Source organism: Rhinolophus sinicus, linkage group LG09 (genome assembly GCF_036562045.2).
Source record: "Rhinolophus sinicus isolate RSC01 linkage group LG09, ASM3656204v1, whole genome shotgun sequence".
Classification (NCBI taxonomy): domain Eukaryota; kingdom Metazoa; phylum Chordata; class Mammalia; order Chiroptera; family Rhinolophidae; genus Rhinolophus; species Rhinolophus sinicus.
In genome coordinates, this window is record NC_133758.1 from 92,894,421 (window position 1) to 92,910,610 (window position 16,190).

Sequence of the window (16,190 nt, forward strand, 5' to 3'; positions counted from 1 at the left end):
AATTGTCTCATGGGGCATTCTGGACCTGCAGAACCTCATAGGTGAGCATGAAATAGGGAAAATAATCACAATTTTATGAAAATGGAGCACTGCCTAAGGTACTCCAAATTAAGCATTCAACGCATATTCAACTCTTTTTATGTAGTCAGTTGGCCCTAAGGGCAAGAAAGAGAAAATTATGTTGGATTCAGGAAAAACAACCAACCAACAAAAAATCTGTGTACTGCTTGGTGCTGCACCATTAGGTTACAGAGTAAGGGAAAAAAATAATACTAGATATAATTGGACTAGTTTGAATTTAATAGCATAGTACAATCACGATCACATTGTATAGGTCCAGCAAATTGGCTCCAGCTATTGATGTTTTATCTCCTCAGTGTCTTCTGATCCAAGTGCTTTTTTTTTCTCTTTCCCTGAATAAAAATTTCTACTCTACTAATATTTTGCATTTTTTAGCTTAAATATTCAGCAGTCGAAATTGCATTCCTGTAATTATAATTATAACTAATAGACCTTCCATTTCCCATGTCATAATTAATGTCAGGCTTTATTAGAAGTATAATCATGCTGCCTTTTCACTTATACAGCTTCTTTTATTTTCACAACATTTACATTGTTATATTAAATTAAGCAATAGAGTTCTGATGGCCTTCCGAAAGGACAACCTTTGATCACAGATGCTGAGTAAACTGACTATGAAACATTTTTGACATTGTTTTCAAATCACATAAAATATTTCCTAATTGCTCTTTGTTCAATATCAATAAGTGAACCAAGAAATCAACGATTCAGTGATAAATACATTAGATGTCCTATAAAGTTTACTTAATGTGCCGTCAGCAAAGATAAAAGAACTAATGACAACAAAACAAAATATCTGGATATCATACTTGTTGACTCCAATGTATGACATACAGAGTCGCGCCAACTTAATTGCTGCAATTTGGTGGCACCATGTAGTAAAGTACATTTTGATACCCACTGATTAATTTTTCATAAGCCTTTGTTTCACTGTTATTACAGTTCTTTTAGATCACATCCAGAAGACACTATTTTACTAGTCAACTATTCAAGCAAAACAGCACTGTATCCTATGGGCAATATTAAAATTAGAATTCAAAGGTGTTGTACAGCTTTAGCAATTTGAAATGTAATTTAGAGGGGAGGAAGTTACATAAATTAACAGCTTCTCAAATATTCTCAAGTATTCTACAAGGTATGTGGTACGCTTATCAAAGCGATGCCCTACATACTTTTAAAATAGGATACCGGAACTGTTATGGACTGAATGATCCTGTCCCCACCATTCATGGCTGAAGCCATAATGCCCAATACAATGGTATTTTGAGGTGTGGCCTTTGAGAGGAAATTAAGGTTAGATTAGTTCATGAGGGTGGGGCCCCCAAGGTGGGATTAGTGTCCTTACAAGAAGAGGAAGAGAGACCAGAGCTCACTTACTATCTCCTTCCGCCATGTGGGGACACAGTGAGAGAGTGGCCATCTACAAGGCAGGAAGAGGTTCCTCACCAGGAACTCAATCTGCTGCCACCTTGATCTTGGTCTTCCCGCCCTACAGAACTGTGAGAACTAAATTTCGGTTGCTTAAGCTTCCTGGTTGATCATATTTTATTATAACAAACTCAGTTAAGACATGGGCTATGCTTTTGAGGTAATAAGTGACTGAATCTGTGCTTTTGAGGGTCAGACAATGACTGACTGGAGTTCCTATTAGTGTGACCCATAAATAATGCAGTTAAATCTTACGGCACCAGGTCCTATTTTTTGCCATCATTGGATTATTTAAACCTCTTCTTGTTTGGACCACATCTTCTCACAAAGTTATACATCCTCAACACCATGTTACGGGGTTTTTTTATATATAATATAAATATAAGGAATATATATGTAACCACACAATCAAAAAAAAATGGCTTCAATGTTAAACATTTCTAAAACACACAAAGAAACTTTTTAAAATGCTATGCTCTGCAATTGCTTTTGAGCCACTTATTTGAGCTATTTTATATGATTTTCATGTAAAGTTTCTTGAAACCATGGTGAATTCAAAAAACTGAAGCAAAGTAAAATATGGTTTGGAGAATAAGAATAACATCAGTTAACAGGATTTGAAATTTACAAAGAAAAAATGAATCTTATCTATAATAAAGTGCATTGTAATTCAGGGCTCTTAATTATGGACATAAATTATGGAAAACATAAAAGGTCCTAAACTGAAACCACTAAGGTACATTTCAGGATAGTCACCAAATTACAGGGTTTGGGGCAAGCATTCAACTAAAGGCCTTCACACCATATGTTCAAATGTTTTTCTTTACAAACAAGACAAACAAACTAATACATACGTTGTCTCCTACCATTCCTTGAAAATATATCATCACAACAACCTGGAAGGCTGGGTCAAATCTAGAATTTGGGTAAATCTCTAAGATTAGCACTGGAATAGGATGGTGTGGAGCCCACTTCCAGCCTTCAGATCCCCGCATACCCCACTTCCTGCCTTTCTTCCTATCATTCAACCCCTCATTGTGCCGTACCATGGGGTCCTGACATGTAAGCATATGAGACATCAAGCTCCCTCCTCACCCTCTCACAAACAGACATCACTTAGCTGTCTCCTTGAACCTAGAGGCACACACAGGTTCAGTGTGCTCTGCCTTCAGAAAATTAGGCCACGGAAGAAACTGCTCAGGCCCTAAAAGTGGACTCAGGGCCTGCTTGGCAAGGAACACATGGGTCTTGGGGAGCTGGTGCACTTTCCAGAAATGGAGGCAAAACCTCTGAATGGGTGATTCCTTTTAGGCCTTTGAACTTCTTGCCCAATGAGGAAGGGTGGCTAGAGGGAGAGTCTCAGTTATAGGGCCCTTCTTGCCAAGCTTTAAAGGGCAATTCATAATAAATCAAGTAATTTTATGCAACTTGGAAACTCAAGACCCAGAAACAACACTCTTTCCTGAAGTAGAAGTGACACAAAAACTCAGCAGAGTTTTTCCTAGAGAAGCCATAGTTCTTTCATAAAGAACATCCATAAATCTGTATCTAAACAAAAGAAAATTACATTGTTTTCAAATATTCCCAACTCCACAACCATCTATTGACCACAGTCACAATGTTAATATTTTGCAAATACATGGTGTCCCTCTTGTAAGTATTAGTTTTTATTTCATACAAAAACAAATAAATAAAATAAAACCCTGAGATATTTGAAAAGCAGACGCCCTGATTGTGAAATTGTAACAGGAGACACAGCACAAATGAGTTAAGTAATCCATCTAAGGTTTCAAGGTCAAATTTGGTGGTAACATTTGCAATAGATTTAAGAGTTTCTTACTTTTAGGAAAACTCCCTTTTCCATGCTGATATACTACTTTGTGGGGCCATTCTGGCTCAGTGAGCCTCCAGCTAAAGCTCTATGAATAAACCATAATCTTTATTTTTGTATTTTTCTCCTAATATGTAAGAATCTTATTTCTGAAACCTTGGAATCTTGCCACCAATAAAGGAAAAAGCAAACAGTTATCAGTAATAAGTGACCCCGTATAGAAGAATATCACTTTCTTTAAACACAGTTATTAAATAGTGAGTGCTGTAGCAGCAAAATAGAAAAAAAAAGCCAGAATCCAGAAAAGAATGATACTGTTATTCTCTTGGGCTGAGAGTGTGCCTAATTTTACAAATTGCACTCTTCTTTGGACTGGTTTCATTTCTAGACACTATTTCAACCATTGGCTTATGCCAAAATGGTTTGATTGTCCCACCCTTCACATATAGACAAAGATTTAAAGAAGGGGTAACATCAGAAAGATTGCACACACACAAAATGTCAGAAGCCACCCAGTCGGATGCCAATACTAATCCAAGTGACAAGCCAGTGAAAAAAATGTCTTACATGTAACTTAAAGCATGGGCCTACCTGAATCATATGCAAAATCTCTGGGTTCCTGTTTAATCATCAGAGGCGGGGGGAAGCTTTGGCTGGGCGCACCACCAACCATGGTGTTGTGTTCATACACTGGGTCGTGGTACTCCTGCTTAAAGCCTTGAGGTGGGAAGGGGATGTTTGGCTCAGACATCTGCCGTTGGTACATAGGACGTCCTTCCCTCGGCATTGTCGGCAAAGGAGGAAAGGAATTACAGGGTTCAGAAAGCTGGCGGCGAAATCTGGGAAATAAGAGAGCATGTTTCAAATAAAACAGTAACAGGGAATACTCTTTAAAACATTGGTATGATTTATAACTGTTTAGTTGATGAACATAATACCAACTGACAGGAAGTGTAAATCTTTAACGGAGACTAGATTTCTCCCTCTTAGGTCAGCAGCACCTAAGTGCGTCTTAATCATAACATGACTTGTGTTCCCCCTTCTAATTAGTCCTTTGCAGAATCATTTGGTACATTACAGCAAGTTGAAGGTGTGCTTTGAGTAGGGCTGGGAGAGCAGTGCACTACTTTGACGAAATACATACCATAACAGTAAAAATACCCAATTCTAAATCAATTGAATCATTTTTCAAATTTCCATATTAATAGAGGTTCTCAAACAATTATATACTAAAAAAAGAACAGGGAAAAAACAGAAAGAAGCTGATCTCAAACTGCATCCTCCATCTTTTAATTCTGTTACCCAAATAATCAACAAACAAGCAAACAAACAAACCCCAACCAAATAAAAACCTGCTTATTGGTTTTCATTCCCTCACCAACAGTTAATGAGGAAACAAGAGAGGAACGACTCTCTTCTCAAACGGACAGGGCTCTTAAATCTTCAACAGTGTTCTAAATAATATGGTATTCTAGTGATAAATAAAACTGTGAAGCAGAGAGACTAATCCAAGCTGGCTTTTAAAAGACCATCGCTTCACTGTCAAACAGTAGCACACAACACACTGACTTCCAAAAGCTTCAAAAAAAAAAAAAAATAAGATTGATAAAAATCAGCTTAAAATATACAGCAGCCCTTGAAAGATGGAAATGACACATATGTGTTGCATAGGTTTGGGACAGGTCACGCTGTTAGGAGATGAGGACGTTCTGAGGCCTTGGCAGAAAGCTGAAAGTAAGACTTGCTGCTCCTTCCTTCTTGGTTGGTTATACCCTGTAGTGACTGGCTAATCATCATAATCGTTGGGTTCTGTGTTTTTCATCCATAATATCATTGACCTACCACAAAGATATGGATTCATTAAAGATTTAAAAGTGCTCTAAAAATGCCCAGGAGTGTTTAAAAATAACCTATCAAACATCACTGCGAGCTAATATAAGCCTGTTAACTCCCTTCCCCCACACTAAACGCATTCTGGAGACTTTAATTTGGAACGTTAACATTTAATTTTGATAATGTTAAATGAAAATAAAGTAAAAGCTAAAGAAGTGCAAAGCAGTTGCTTTAGCATTTCTGAGAACACTCCATCCTGTGTTTTAACCCTCGCCTCACTGGCTGCCCTAGAAAGCAATGACATTCCACCTACACCTGCAGAAAATAAGCTTAGAAACTTGGATATTGCAAAACTGTTAGCCTTGCTGGCACTGCATTCATATCCCTTCCCTTGCTTATTTCATTAGTCAAAAAAAGAAACAGAATTTATCATTAAGAACTGTCAAGGAGTGAATCAGAAAATTGTAACTTGAAGTTAAAATAAGAAAGCAGCTCACTTGTAAAGCCTTAACAGGAAGTTAACAATACTTATACCAAAAACTTTAAGGAATCAGCCATTTGTTTTTACAAATCAACCTGATTCCAGTTGGTACTTGCTGAGGACCACATTATATATCAAACAGACATGCTTCATAGGAAGCTACACAATGTTGGTGCCATTCTTATGAGCTGCCAACCAATTATAAAGAGAAAGTGACTCAAGAAGCTTCTGAAAGAGAGCTAAAGATAAGGAGAGCATGCCGATGAGCTCTGGGATAAAGAAAAACAGCATATAAGTGGTGGGAAACACTGAGGAAAAAGAGACAGGGCTCCTGCACAGTAGGTTCAGGAGAAAGTGCCAAAGGGCTGGCCTGAGGAGCAGAATGAGCCTGAGGAAAGGAAGCAGGGTGCAGCCCAGTTGGCCACAAAGCATTCCCAGAGTGAGGTGGGGTGCCTAGGCTGGAGGGGGCTATTTGGGGAAAGGATCTGTTCCCAGAGCAAATTTGCCATTTATAACTGAGGGACTGTCATTTGTTGGCTGGAGCCCTCCAAGAAATCCTCCTCAGAAACATACGGCTCCAAAGATTTTCCTGGGATTGGCCAGCTGGTACTGTCCTCAAAACACAATGGGGGGCAGTGGGAAAAGACCCTGAGCTTCCCTCTTACAGTTCCGGACCGGCTGTTCTCAGTCTCAAATATTTGACTTCAAGTAGAGAAACTAAAATGGATTTGGCTAAAGCATTTCAAGTTAGGTCACCTAAAAGCAGGCACACTGCTTGTTTAGCCGTCACCTTCCATAAGAAATAACTACTCTGCATAAAAAGCAAACCCTGCAATCTAGAATTCCAGCACTCATTTGAAGAGCACGAAACTCAGGTATCAAGAACTCTGGGAAGTCACCAGAGTGGACAAAATAAAATTTGCTTTTTTGTTCATACTTTTTTTTCCCCTCTTAGCCCCGCACAATGTGCATCTGTTTAATGACCCACCCTGCAATAAGATTTCTTTCATCTGTATTTACAAAACTGTTTACACAGATGCACATAACCATTATGCTCTGACAAGGTCTTAAGTCTACAGGGTGAGAAGGGAAAGATAATAGGAAACATTTAATAACTAAAGCAAAAGAGGACTTAGTGATGGAAACAAAGGAACAGCTTAGTTTCACATTGGAAAGAATGCTTTCATCTTATCCCTTCACACCAAAAGAAAGTCACTGAATTTGAGATTGGGTCACATTAAGAACTTTTAAAAAGCAGATTTGAGTATTCCCTCATTTTCAGCAAGTTGCCAGTGGCACATCTTCCGGTTTCCTCTGCTGATCTAGAGAATTCCTTCACCTGAGTTATTTTTATAATGGTGTGTCAGAGCCAGGTTGCACTAGCTTATTGTTAAATTTTCAGAAATGCTGTGAGTCCGTTGTTAAACAGCCATTATTAAGAAAGCAAACTATGTAAATTTATAATTATATATATATATATATATATATATATATATAGACACAAAACAAATTCAATTAATACTGAAAACTCATAACTTCCTACTTATTGTACTATATTTTACTACCAATTATGATCTTGAGGTTATGACTGAAGTATCTGTATGGTAGAAATACTACACAATGGTGTGCTACTGCACATCTCTTTCCAATTCCACATTCAAGGTTGTCACATTGGTAACTTAGAGTCAACCATGGGAGTAATAGTTACAACACAGATTCACCAAATGCTACATATTAGGTCTTTTGGATTTTTCTCCCATAGAGCCTGTTGTTAAACATTTACCAGCACACCACTGGCTCTATATATAAGTACAGGGAGAGGGGGAAGGAAGGATGCTCTATGTAATCAACCTGTGTTTTAAGTTGTATTAGCAAGACCTCTAAAGGTCTCCCAATATTTGATTTAAATGTGAGTTAACTCATCTCTAGGAATCAAGAATTAATTACCCACCACAGCATTCTCCCTAGCTCCTCGCTCTGGTTCTTGCCTCACTCCTTTCTAAGTAATAATAATGTGGTCTCTATTGCCTTAACTTTATACTCTCAGTGTCCAGGGTCATGTATCTACTGACATTAAATATTCATCACTTGGAAAGGATGGAAAATACTTTTAATCAAATAAGTTCTGTTCTGCAAAACTGTGTATGCCATTCAATATAAGGTAGAGAAACTAATTCCATAAGCCACCTACTAAAATTAGTCTAACTTTATAGAACAAGTACACACATATGCTCATAAAAATGGGATGATCTGATTTAAAGTTTAAGTGAAGCAATTTAATTCAGGCAAAGCGAAAGGGAAATGTTCAAATGTCAGTATATAGATTAATTTTCCATTTTAGCAATACGTTAAAATGTTTATAAAAGGAATATTTATAAATGACCTTCTCCACAAATTACAACTATAGATAAAGGTCTTTCTAAAATTATTTTTCACAGATGTGCAAAATTAATATGCTCACCTTGAATCGAGTATAGGTCATAGGAATTGGTAATAGTAATTTCTTCCAAGAATACTAAAAAACAGTTTTCACAATAATAGGATTTGCTGTATACCTGTGGTCCATGGGGTAGCTGCTGTCTTGCATGGACTGCGATGGAGGCAGGTGAGCTGGGAAAGCGCGGTCTGGTTTTGGAGTATGAGTTGAGTTTGGAGATGCATGATGTAATGGGGACACTGGAGTGCTGGATGGTGTTGGGGGGTTGGAGGGCCTCATTCCCACTTGTGGCTTCTGATCATAGGCACTACCCAAGGAACAAAAAAGAGAGAAAGACAGAGACAGAGAGAGAAAAAAAAATTTTTTTTGTTTCTTTGGAGCAATTAAAAAAAAAAGAAAGAAAAAGAAAATTCTAACCCAAGGAAAGAAAAACATTTTAGCCTTAAGTCATAAGGAAGTTAGAATTTTATGTTCTTGGTTTTTGTAATTCTAGAACGTGCAATCTTAAAAATCACCACACACTTAAATAGAAAGTAGGATACTTAATATATGACTTGGTAACAGCATAAATATAGAATGTACATATTTGTAATACATACAAACAACTTAGTATAAGGAAAATCACTGCTTATGAAAGTGTTATTATTTCCATCTGTTCTTGGTATGTCTCCTTGAGCAAATTGCACAGACCTTTTCTACATCATTAAATATTTCTGGTATAATTCTTCTATATTAAATTAGATTTTACAACAAGAACAAACACCAGTTAAATAAGATGGAGATCATACCTGGCTTGACATTATGGAAGAATTTTAAGGAGATGCTGTTGCCTTATTTTCATTATTTTCATATAAAATAAATGATGCTTGGCATTGACTTCCTCACATGGGATAATAAAAATCAATGAGGCAAATTAAAATCCCTATGATATATTTAAACATTCTTGGAGTATAAGAATAAGTACAAAATCATAATGTTCTTAAGAACAAAGCCCTATTGTCACAGTCTAACTTCTAAACACTCACAAATGAATAAGGTTATTTATTATGAATTTCAGTTGATTTCCTATGTGTAGCCTTTGAGAATGTGATTTAACTTGTTTTTGTAATCTAAATATTTTACTAAAAACAAATTTTACTTAAATTTCCAAACAAAAAGATATTTCTAGGTTATAATACTGTATTTCTTTGTAAAATAAAAAGCATTCATCAATACATACTTTTATTTAAAAAAGGAAATTTTTTTTTTTTGCATTAACTTATGTGATAATTTATTCTGTTGCTCCATTTATACAAGAGAATTACAACCAAGTGCAAAAATACTTCACAGAATTGAAGGAGTATGTGCTGCATAAGTCTAGTCTTGCCTTAAAGTCAATAGTATTAATATGAAGAAGATTATGTTTGGCTCTTCTTATTTTCTTTACCAATATTTCTAAATGAGAATCTACTTCTTTTATAAAATGGTTCACCTCTCTCAACCCACCCCACCCCCAAAATAAAAAAACATACATCTTTTGCTCTGGGACATTACTTTGTCCCCCTATGAAATGTTGTATTTACAGTTTGCATAGAGAAGAATATAATCCATATTTCACTGTGGGAATTATTGGTTCTCAGGGAGAACTTCAAAATATTCAGGCAATTCCTCTACTGTTAATTTATGGATGTTATATGTGTCACACGAGGTGTGATCAGAAAATATGGTGAATACTTAAATTTTTAAAAAATATATATATATTATAGTAAAAGACACACTGCCGTTAATCCCTCTCACTTCAAACACACTTATCCCATAGTTCTTGCCACCTTCTGAAGCAGTTCTGGAGTCCTCTCTCGTGAGTTCTTTAGTTGCGCTGTTGTGGCTGCCTTGATGTCTTGAATTGACTCAAAACATTTACCTTTCATTGTCAATTTGACTTTAGGGAAGGGCCAGAAGTCGCACGGTGCCAGATCCAGTGAATAAGGTGGATGAGGACACACCGTAATGTTTTTATGTGACAGAAGTTCCCATACCAGAAGTGATGTGTGACATGGAGCCTTTCCGTTGTGACCAAAGAATACAGTGAATGCTGCTGCCGAGTGCCATCCAACGGAAAGACAGGTATCTTCAATTTGGAAGCGGCGTGGCGAACCTTAGTAACAGTGAGTGACAAGTTTCATCTTGTTCACTGCAATCAGTCAGATGTGAGCTACGGTTGAGAATAGGTGTGTTTTAAAGTGCATGGTAAATCATCCTCCATCGTGACAATGCTCAGTGTCATGCATCACTTCTGATATACAATTTCTGTCAAATAAAAACATTACAGTCTGTCCTCATCCGCCTTATTCATTGGATCTGGCAATCAGCTACTTCTGGCTCTTCCCCAAAGTCAAAATGATTTAGGGCATTGAGGCAGCTATGACAGAGCAACTAAAGACACTCACGAAAGAGGACTTCCAGACTGCTTCAGAAAGTGGCAAGAGCAATGGGTTAAGTGTGTTTGAAGTGAGGGGAAGTATTTTGAGAGGTATTAATGGCAATGTATCTTCTACTGTGATTTTTTTTATTTAAACATTCACTGTATTGTTTGATCACACATTACATATAGCACTAGTTATTTCAGTCACATTTCTGATCAATGCTGAAATGCAATGACAATTCTACATTTATTTGGTTCATTAATTTAAAATTCTTTAATATATTGAATAATTATTCTGTGAACACATAACACTCTTAAGGAGAAAATGCAAAACTTAAAAACAGTATAAAATAAAACTTAGATTGATCAATATTGTTTTATGTGAAACAACTATGCTTTAATAGTTAGCTTCTACAAGACATCTTTGGTTCTACAAGATAGCTTTTCTATAAAAGCTTTGTAGTTTTAATTGAACTGGCTCGTAATTTCAGACTCTGGTAAACCTCCTAGAAAAGCAGATATAAAAGACAAGTTTGCAAGAATAAATAGTAATCAAATATGCAAGTACTGTTCAGCTTCCAAGAGACTGCACAAATCTAAGTTTCTTGAATCTTATATATCCTGGATCTAGAGAGTACCAGCAGCAAACATATGAAGAAATAGAAGACCTCTTTGGATAATAATGTATTACAAACTTGAATCAACGTAACTTATAAAGCTGCAAATATTTGTAATCACATTTTTAAGTTTCCAAACTAACTCCTTTTAAGAACTACGTGTTTACTATAATTGAGAGTAATAATACTCAATATGCAGAGCCAACTTCTTCCTTATGCAATTAGAGGCCAATATGAAAAATAGCAGAATGCAATTTACTATGAAGGGTTTTTAATGAACATATATGTTATCAAATTTGACAATGTACTTTTACTGCTCCACCCTTTATTATCAGAAGGAACACTGGCTTTTTAATACATAATAGCCTCTAATAAGCCTTATAAAATCCTAACTTTATTGCAATTGTTCATGAATGCATCTTATAGCTCATCTGCAAAGCCTGTCAGATAACTAATGTACTGCTGAGACCTGCCAAATGTTTCTTTTTTTTTTTTTTTCCCTATAAACTCTATCTAAAGTGCATAATGCATTCATTTTAATGAGAATTTTCAATAGCTACTCAGGCCAAGTAAGACCCTCTTTTCAAGCCCAGGATACATCACTACAGTAGGAAAGCAACCAACAATGTGGATGAAAAATACTGCTTAAAAATTTAATTACAATTACATTATTATTTTATTATTTTTCATTAATAATAGTGAAATAATAATAATGTGTGATCAGATGGTACATGGTTCTTTGAAGTTCTGCTACACATATTACCTAATTAGCTTGTTATATGCTGAAGATGTAAGTCTTATGAAATATGACTCAAGATTTTATGTTATTCCGGACTTTTTGTTTCCATAAGAACCACCATCCTCTATATATACACCTGATTGCTTTACCTGACATTGTACAGGCACTTTTCTCCATAGCTGAATTTAAAGGGCTGTTCTTGACTGCAGGCAGAGCCAAGTTCTGAACAGGGACTGTGGGGTTCTTTCTTGATTTTCAGTGGTAGGCCATGAAAAGCCACTAGAAACAAAACAAAAATACCCATAAAAATGAAATGCAGTTAGCAATTAAAAATATTAACCTGACCTACTTCTCTTGGTTAAAATGCCATTAAAACTTCATATTAACTTACATATATAAAAAAAAGTCAGATTTGATGAAACTTCATGGAAGATTCTGGAGAAATCTCTGTATACTCCTTTTCTGTTTTTGCTAAGAAACTATTTGCTTGAACGTGCTCTCATTATTTAAAGTGAATCACTTATAATTTGCTTAGCTGATACCAATAATACTAGAGGCTCAGTTTTCAGAAACTACATTTTGAAAACATTTCAGAAAGATTTCCAGTGATTAAAGCAGAAAAAATACAACTGGTTATACAAGAATTAACGGAAGATTGGAACAGAGTTTTAAGCATTACTGAAAGGAAAACATCTCAAATCCATCAATAGTAATGGTTTAATGGAATGATAACTGAACTAGGCGAAAGAAAATCCAGGTGCAACTGATGTCAATTTGGTAACATCTTTGAGTCAAATGCTCATCTATAAAATAGAGAGAGAAGTACATGCCTACCTACCTCCCAGAATTGTGAGGAAGAAATGTGCGAAATATGTGAAAGTTGTCACATGTAATCCACCATACAACAATTATTCTCCATCAAATGATATTTTGTCCTTTTTCATGTCTTATATGTGATTATATTTATTTACATTCATTAATGCTTAATATAATACAAAGAACATATAAAATATGAAGGCTAGAAGACATGTATATTTGAAGAGAACCATAGCTTTAAAAACAATAAATACCATGTAGTTTTTTTTTTATTTTTGTATATGAAAGTGAAAAAATAGCTATTAGAGATCTTGTCAGAATAACTGAAGTTTTACTATAAACGGAAAATCGATAAAAGAATAAAGCAGACATGAAAATGGATTTTATTTTTATGTATAATATTCACAAGTATGACTAATCAAGGGATAAACATAAGAAGTACACACGTTCTAGAGATTTATAGTAACTACTATAAAAACTAGAATTAAAATAAAATATTAAGTCTGTATTCTATAAAAATGTGACAAGAGAAACCTTGTAGTTTATGATACCATTCGATCTTGATTATATTATGGCATAATAAACTTGTACCAGTCTGAATGTTATATACAATTTTAATATAAAAATTTGATATCAAGAACTACTAGCTACAGGAAAATAAATGCTATTTGTTTTACATGTACATAATTTTGACAAAATTGTTCAATGTTACTCAAAAGCCATCTGAAACATCATAGAAAACAAATTTGCCTAAGAAACAAATTTCACCAAAATCAATTGTTTAAGGAAAACTTAATAAATAGTAACAAAATAATTTTACTCGGTGGTCAGTTTAATATCTGTAATGTGTGTTTAATATACCTATTCACTGTAGAGAGTAGAAGAATAGAAACAAAGGGAAAATTACACGTCTTCATATGCCAAGGGTGTTCATGTTCATTAACTTTACCAAGTCAGAAAGTTATAATGTATTAATCATTCAGATAGGAGAGATTTAAGAACCTCAAGAATCAATTATAAGGACTTGTCAGGGTTCTGATTTGAACAACTAAGTAGAGAAAGAAAACTTTGCAACAAATAAGACATTTGGTGTTAGATATTTAATAAATTATTGTTAATTTTGTTGGATGTAATAATAATGGAATGGCAGTTGTACAAAAAAGGTTTGAAGTTAGAGAATCACAACGTATTTCCAGAAAACAATAAGGTATCTGGGATTTTCTTTAAAATAGTCTAGAAAAAATGATGGGGGATGATGCAAATTAGAAAAATGTTGATAAATGTTAAAATCTAATTGATGGGTAGATAGAAGTTCATTATCTTATTCTCTGCTTTTATCTACATCCCAAATCTGCAGGATGAAAAGTCTTCATAATGTGACAAAAAAAAAAAAGAATTTAAAGTCATATGTATAAAAAAAATTATCTTCCTGTGTGTGCATCTACTACTTAGAATGACAAATATTGTATACGCAACCATTAGCCACATATTTGTTGCTTTCTTAACAGATCATTTTAACTATTTATTACATCTTTGCACATATACAGAAAATGTGGATACTCAAGGTTAGCACTTGGGATTAAGTTTTAAGTTCTATATTTTTCTAAACAACAACAAAAAAAATCAGTAGTAACATATAAGGAACTCAATTTGTGATTCAACGAAGTAACAGATTATTATACCTGAGAGATCAGAACTAATTTATAAGAATAAATTTGATAAGACCAAAAGAGTTAAATATGCAGTATGATGCAAAGTTTACCACATTTGTCAAAATGTCCAGTATATCAGAGACTAAATGTCTTTGGGACCATGAGGTAGAATAAGATTAGTGAACAGGACACAAAAATCACTAATCATATAAGAAAATAATCTGAACAGTAGGTTTCACTGAAATTTAAAACTTCTCTTTATCAAAATACACTATTAAGAGTAGAAAGTAAGGGAGCCAGCCCGGTGGCTCAGGCGGTTAAGAGCTCCGTGCTCCTAACTCCGAAGGCTGCCGGTTCGATTCCCACATGGGCCAGTGGGCTCTCAACCACAAGGTTGCCAATTCAATTCCTCGACTCCCCTCCTGCAAGGGATGGTGGGCAGCGCCCCCTGCAACTAAAATTGAACATGGCACCTTGAGCTGAGCTGCCACTGAGCTCCCAGATGGCTCAGTTGGTTGGAGCATGTCCTCTCAACCACAAGGTTGCTGGTTTGACTCCCGCAAGGGGTGGTGGGCTGTGCCCCCTGCAACTAGCAACGGCAACTGGACCTGGAGCTGAGCTGCGCCCTCCACAACTAAGACTGAAAGAACAACAACTTGAAGCTGAACAGAACCCTCTACAACTAAGATTGAAAGGACAACAACTTGACTTGGAGAAAAGTCCTGAAAGTGCACACTGTTCCCCAATAAAGTCCTGTTCCCCTTCCCCAATAAAATCTTTAAAAAAAAAAAAAAAGAGTAGAAAGTAAGCTACTGACTACATTGCAATACAAAGATCTGACAACTCATATTCAACATAGTACTACAAATCATATTCAACTGCTACAAATTAATAAGACAAAACTAGTAACCCAATTAAAAATGGACAGAAGACATGAACAGGCAATTAATAAAAGAAGACACCCAAATGGCAAAACAAACAAATGAAGAGCATAAAAAGCATATATGAAAAGGTATTCAACATCTTTACTCATCAGGAAAATGCAAATAAAACCACATGAGATTATTACTATATACCTACCAGAATGGCTAAACTACAAAAGCTTGGCATTATGAAGACTGAAGTTCTAAAGCAACAGAAACTTATATATGCTATTGAGATTGTAAACTGATAAATAAACTTTGAAAAATATTTTGGCAGTAGCTGCTAAGGCTCATAAATCTACCTTATGTCCAATAACTACACTCTAAGGTGTATATCCAAGAGAAAGGACTGCATATGTTCACTGAAAGACGCATATGAGAATGTTCGTAGCAGCTTTATTCATAATGGCAAAAACTGGAAAATTCAAATGTTCATTAGCAGGAAATAGATAAATAATATGTGGCAAATTCATACAATGGAATACTATGCAGGAATAACAAAGAATATATTACTGACACATGCAGAAACACAGACGGTCTCACAGACGTGAGATTGAGTAAAAGCAGCCAAGCATGAAAGTGTGTGGAGTATATGAATTTCAAAAACAGACCAAACTAACTGATAATGAAAGAATCCCCTTCTATTTGTGGATGCAAGTAACCTGCTACAGTGCTGGAAATATTTGATATCTTGCTCTGGGTGATGGTTTTATGAATATATAAATCTGAAAAAGTCATCAAGCTGCACGTGTAGGGTTTGCATTATAATAAATGCACATCTCAACAGTAAGTTTTTAAAACATGAGGACCATCAAGCAATGCTATACAAATTAAGATATTTGAACATGTCTGGCCTCCTGTTCCAGCAGAGACATCTGAGAATGTGCTTCAAATTCATAGGATAAGTAATTCCAGATGAGTGAGGGGAGGAATGACAAGTCTGATGCACCA

At 35.4% G+C, this 16,190-nt stretch overlaps 1 protein-coding gene across 12 annotated transcripts in view; it reads right to left on the reverse strand.

Moving 5' to 3' along the window:
* Window positions 1–16,190, reverse strand: part of ETV1 (ETS variant transcription factor 1) — a 92,461-nt gene that overhangs the window by 33,376 nt on the left and 42,895 nt on the right. For all 12 annotated transcript variants that reach the window (XM_019727020.2, XM_074340797.1, XM_074340796.1 and 9 more), the window contains 3 exons: window positions 11,998–12,127; window positions 8,210–8,398; window positions 3,932–4,179 (listed from right to left, as the gene is read on the reverse strand). In XM_019727020.2, the coding sequence (XP_019582579.1) occupies window positions 3,932–4,179; window positions 8,210–8,398; window positions 11,998–12,127 (567 nt within the window). The remainder of the gene's footprint in view (window positions 1–3,931; window positions 4,180–8,209; window positions 8,399–11,997; window positions 12,128–16,190) is intronic.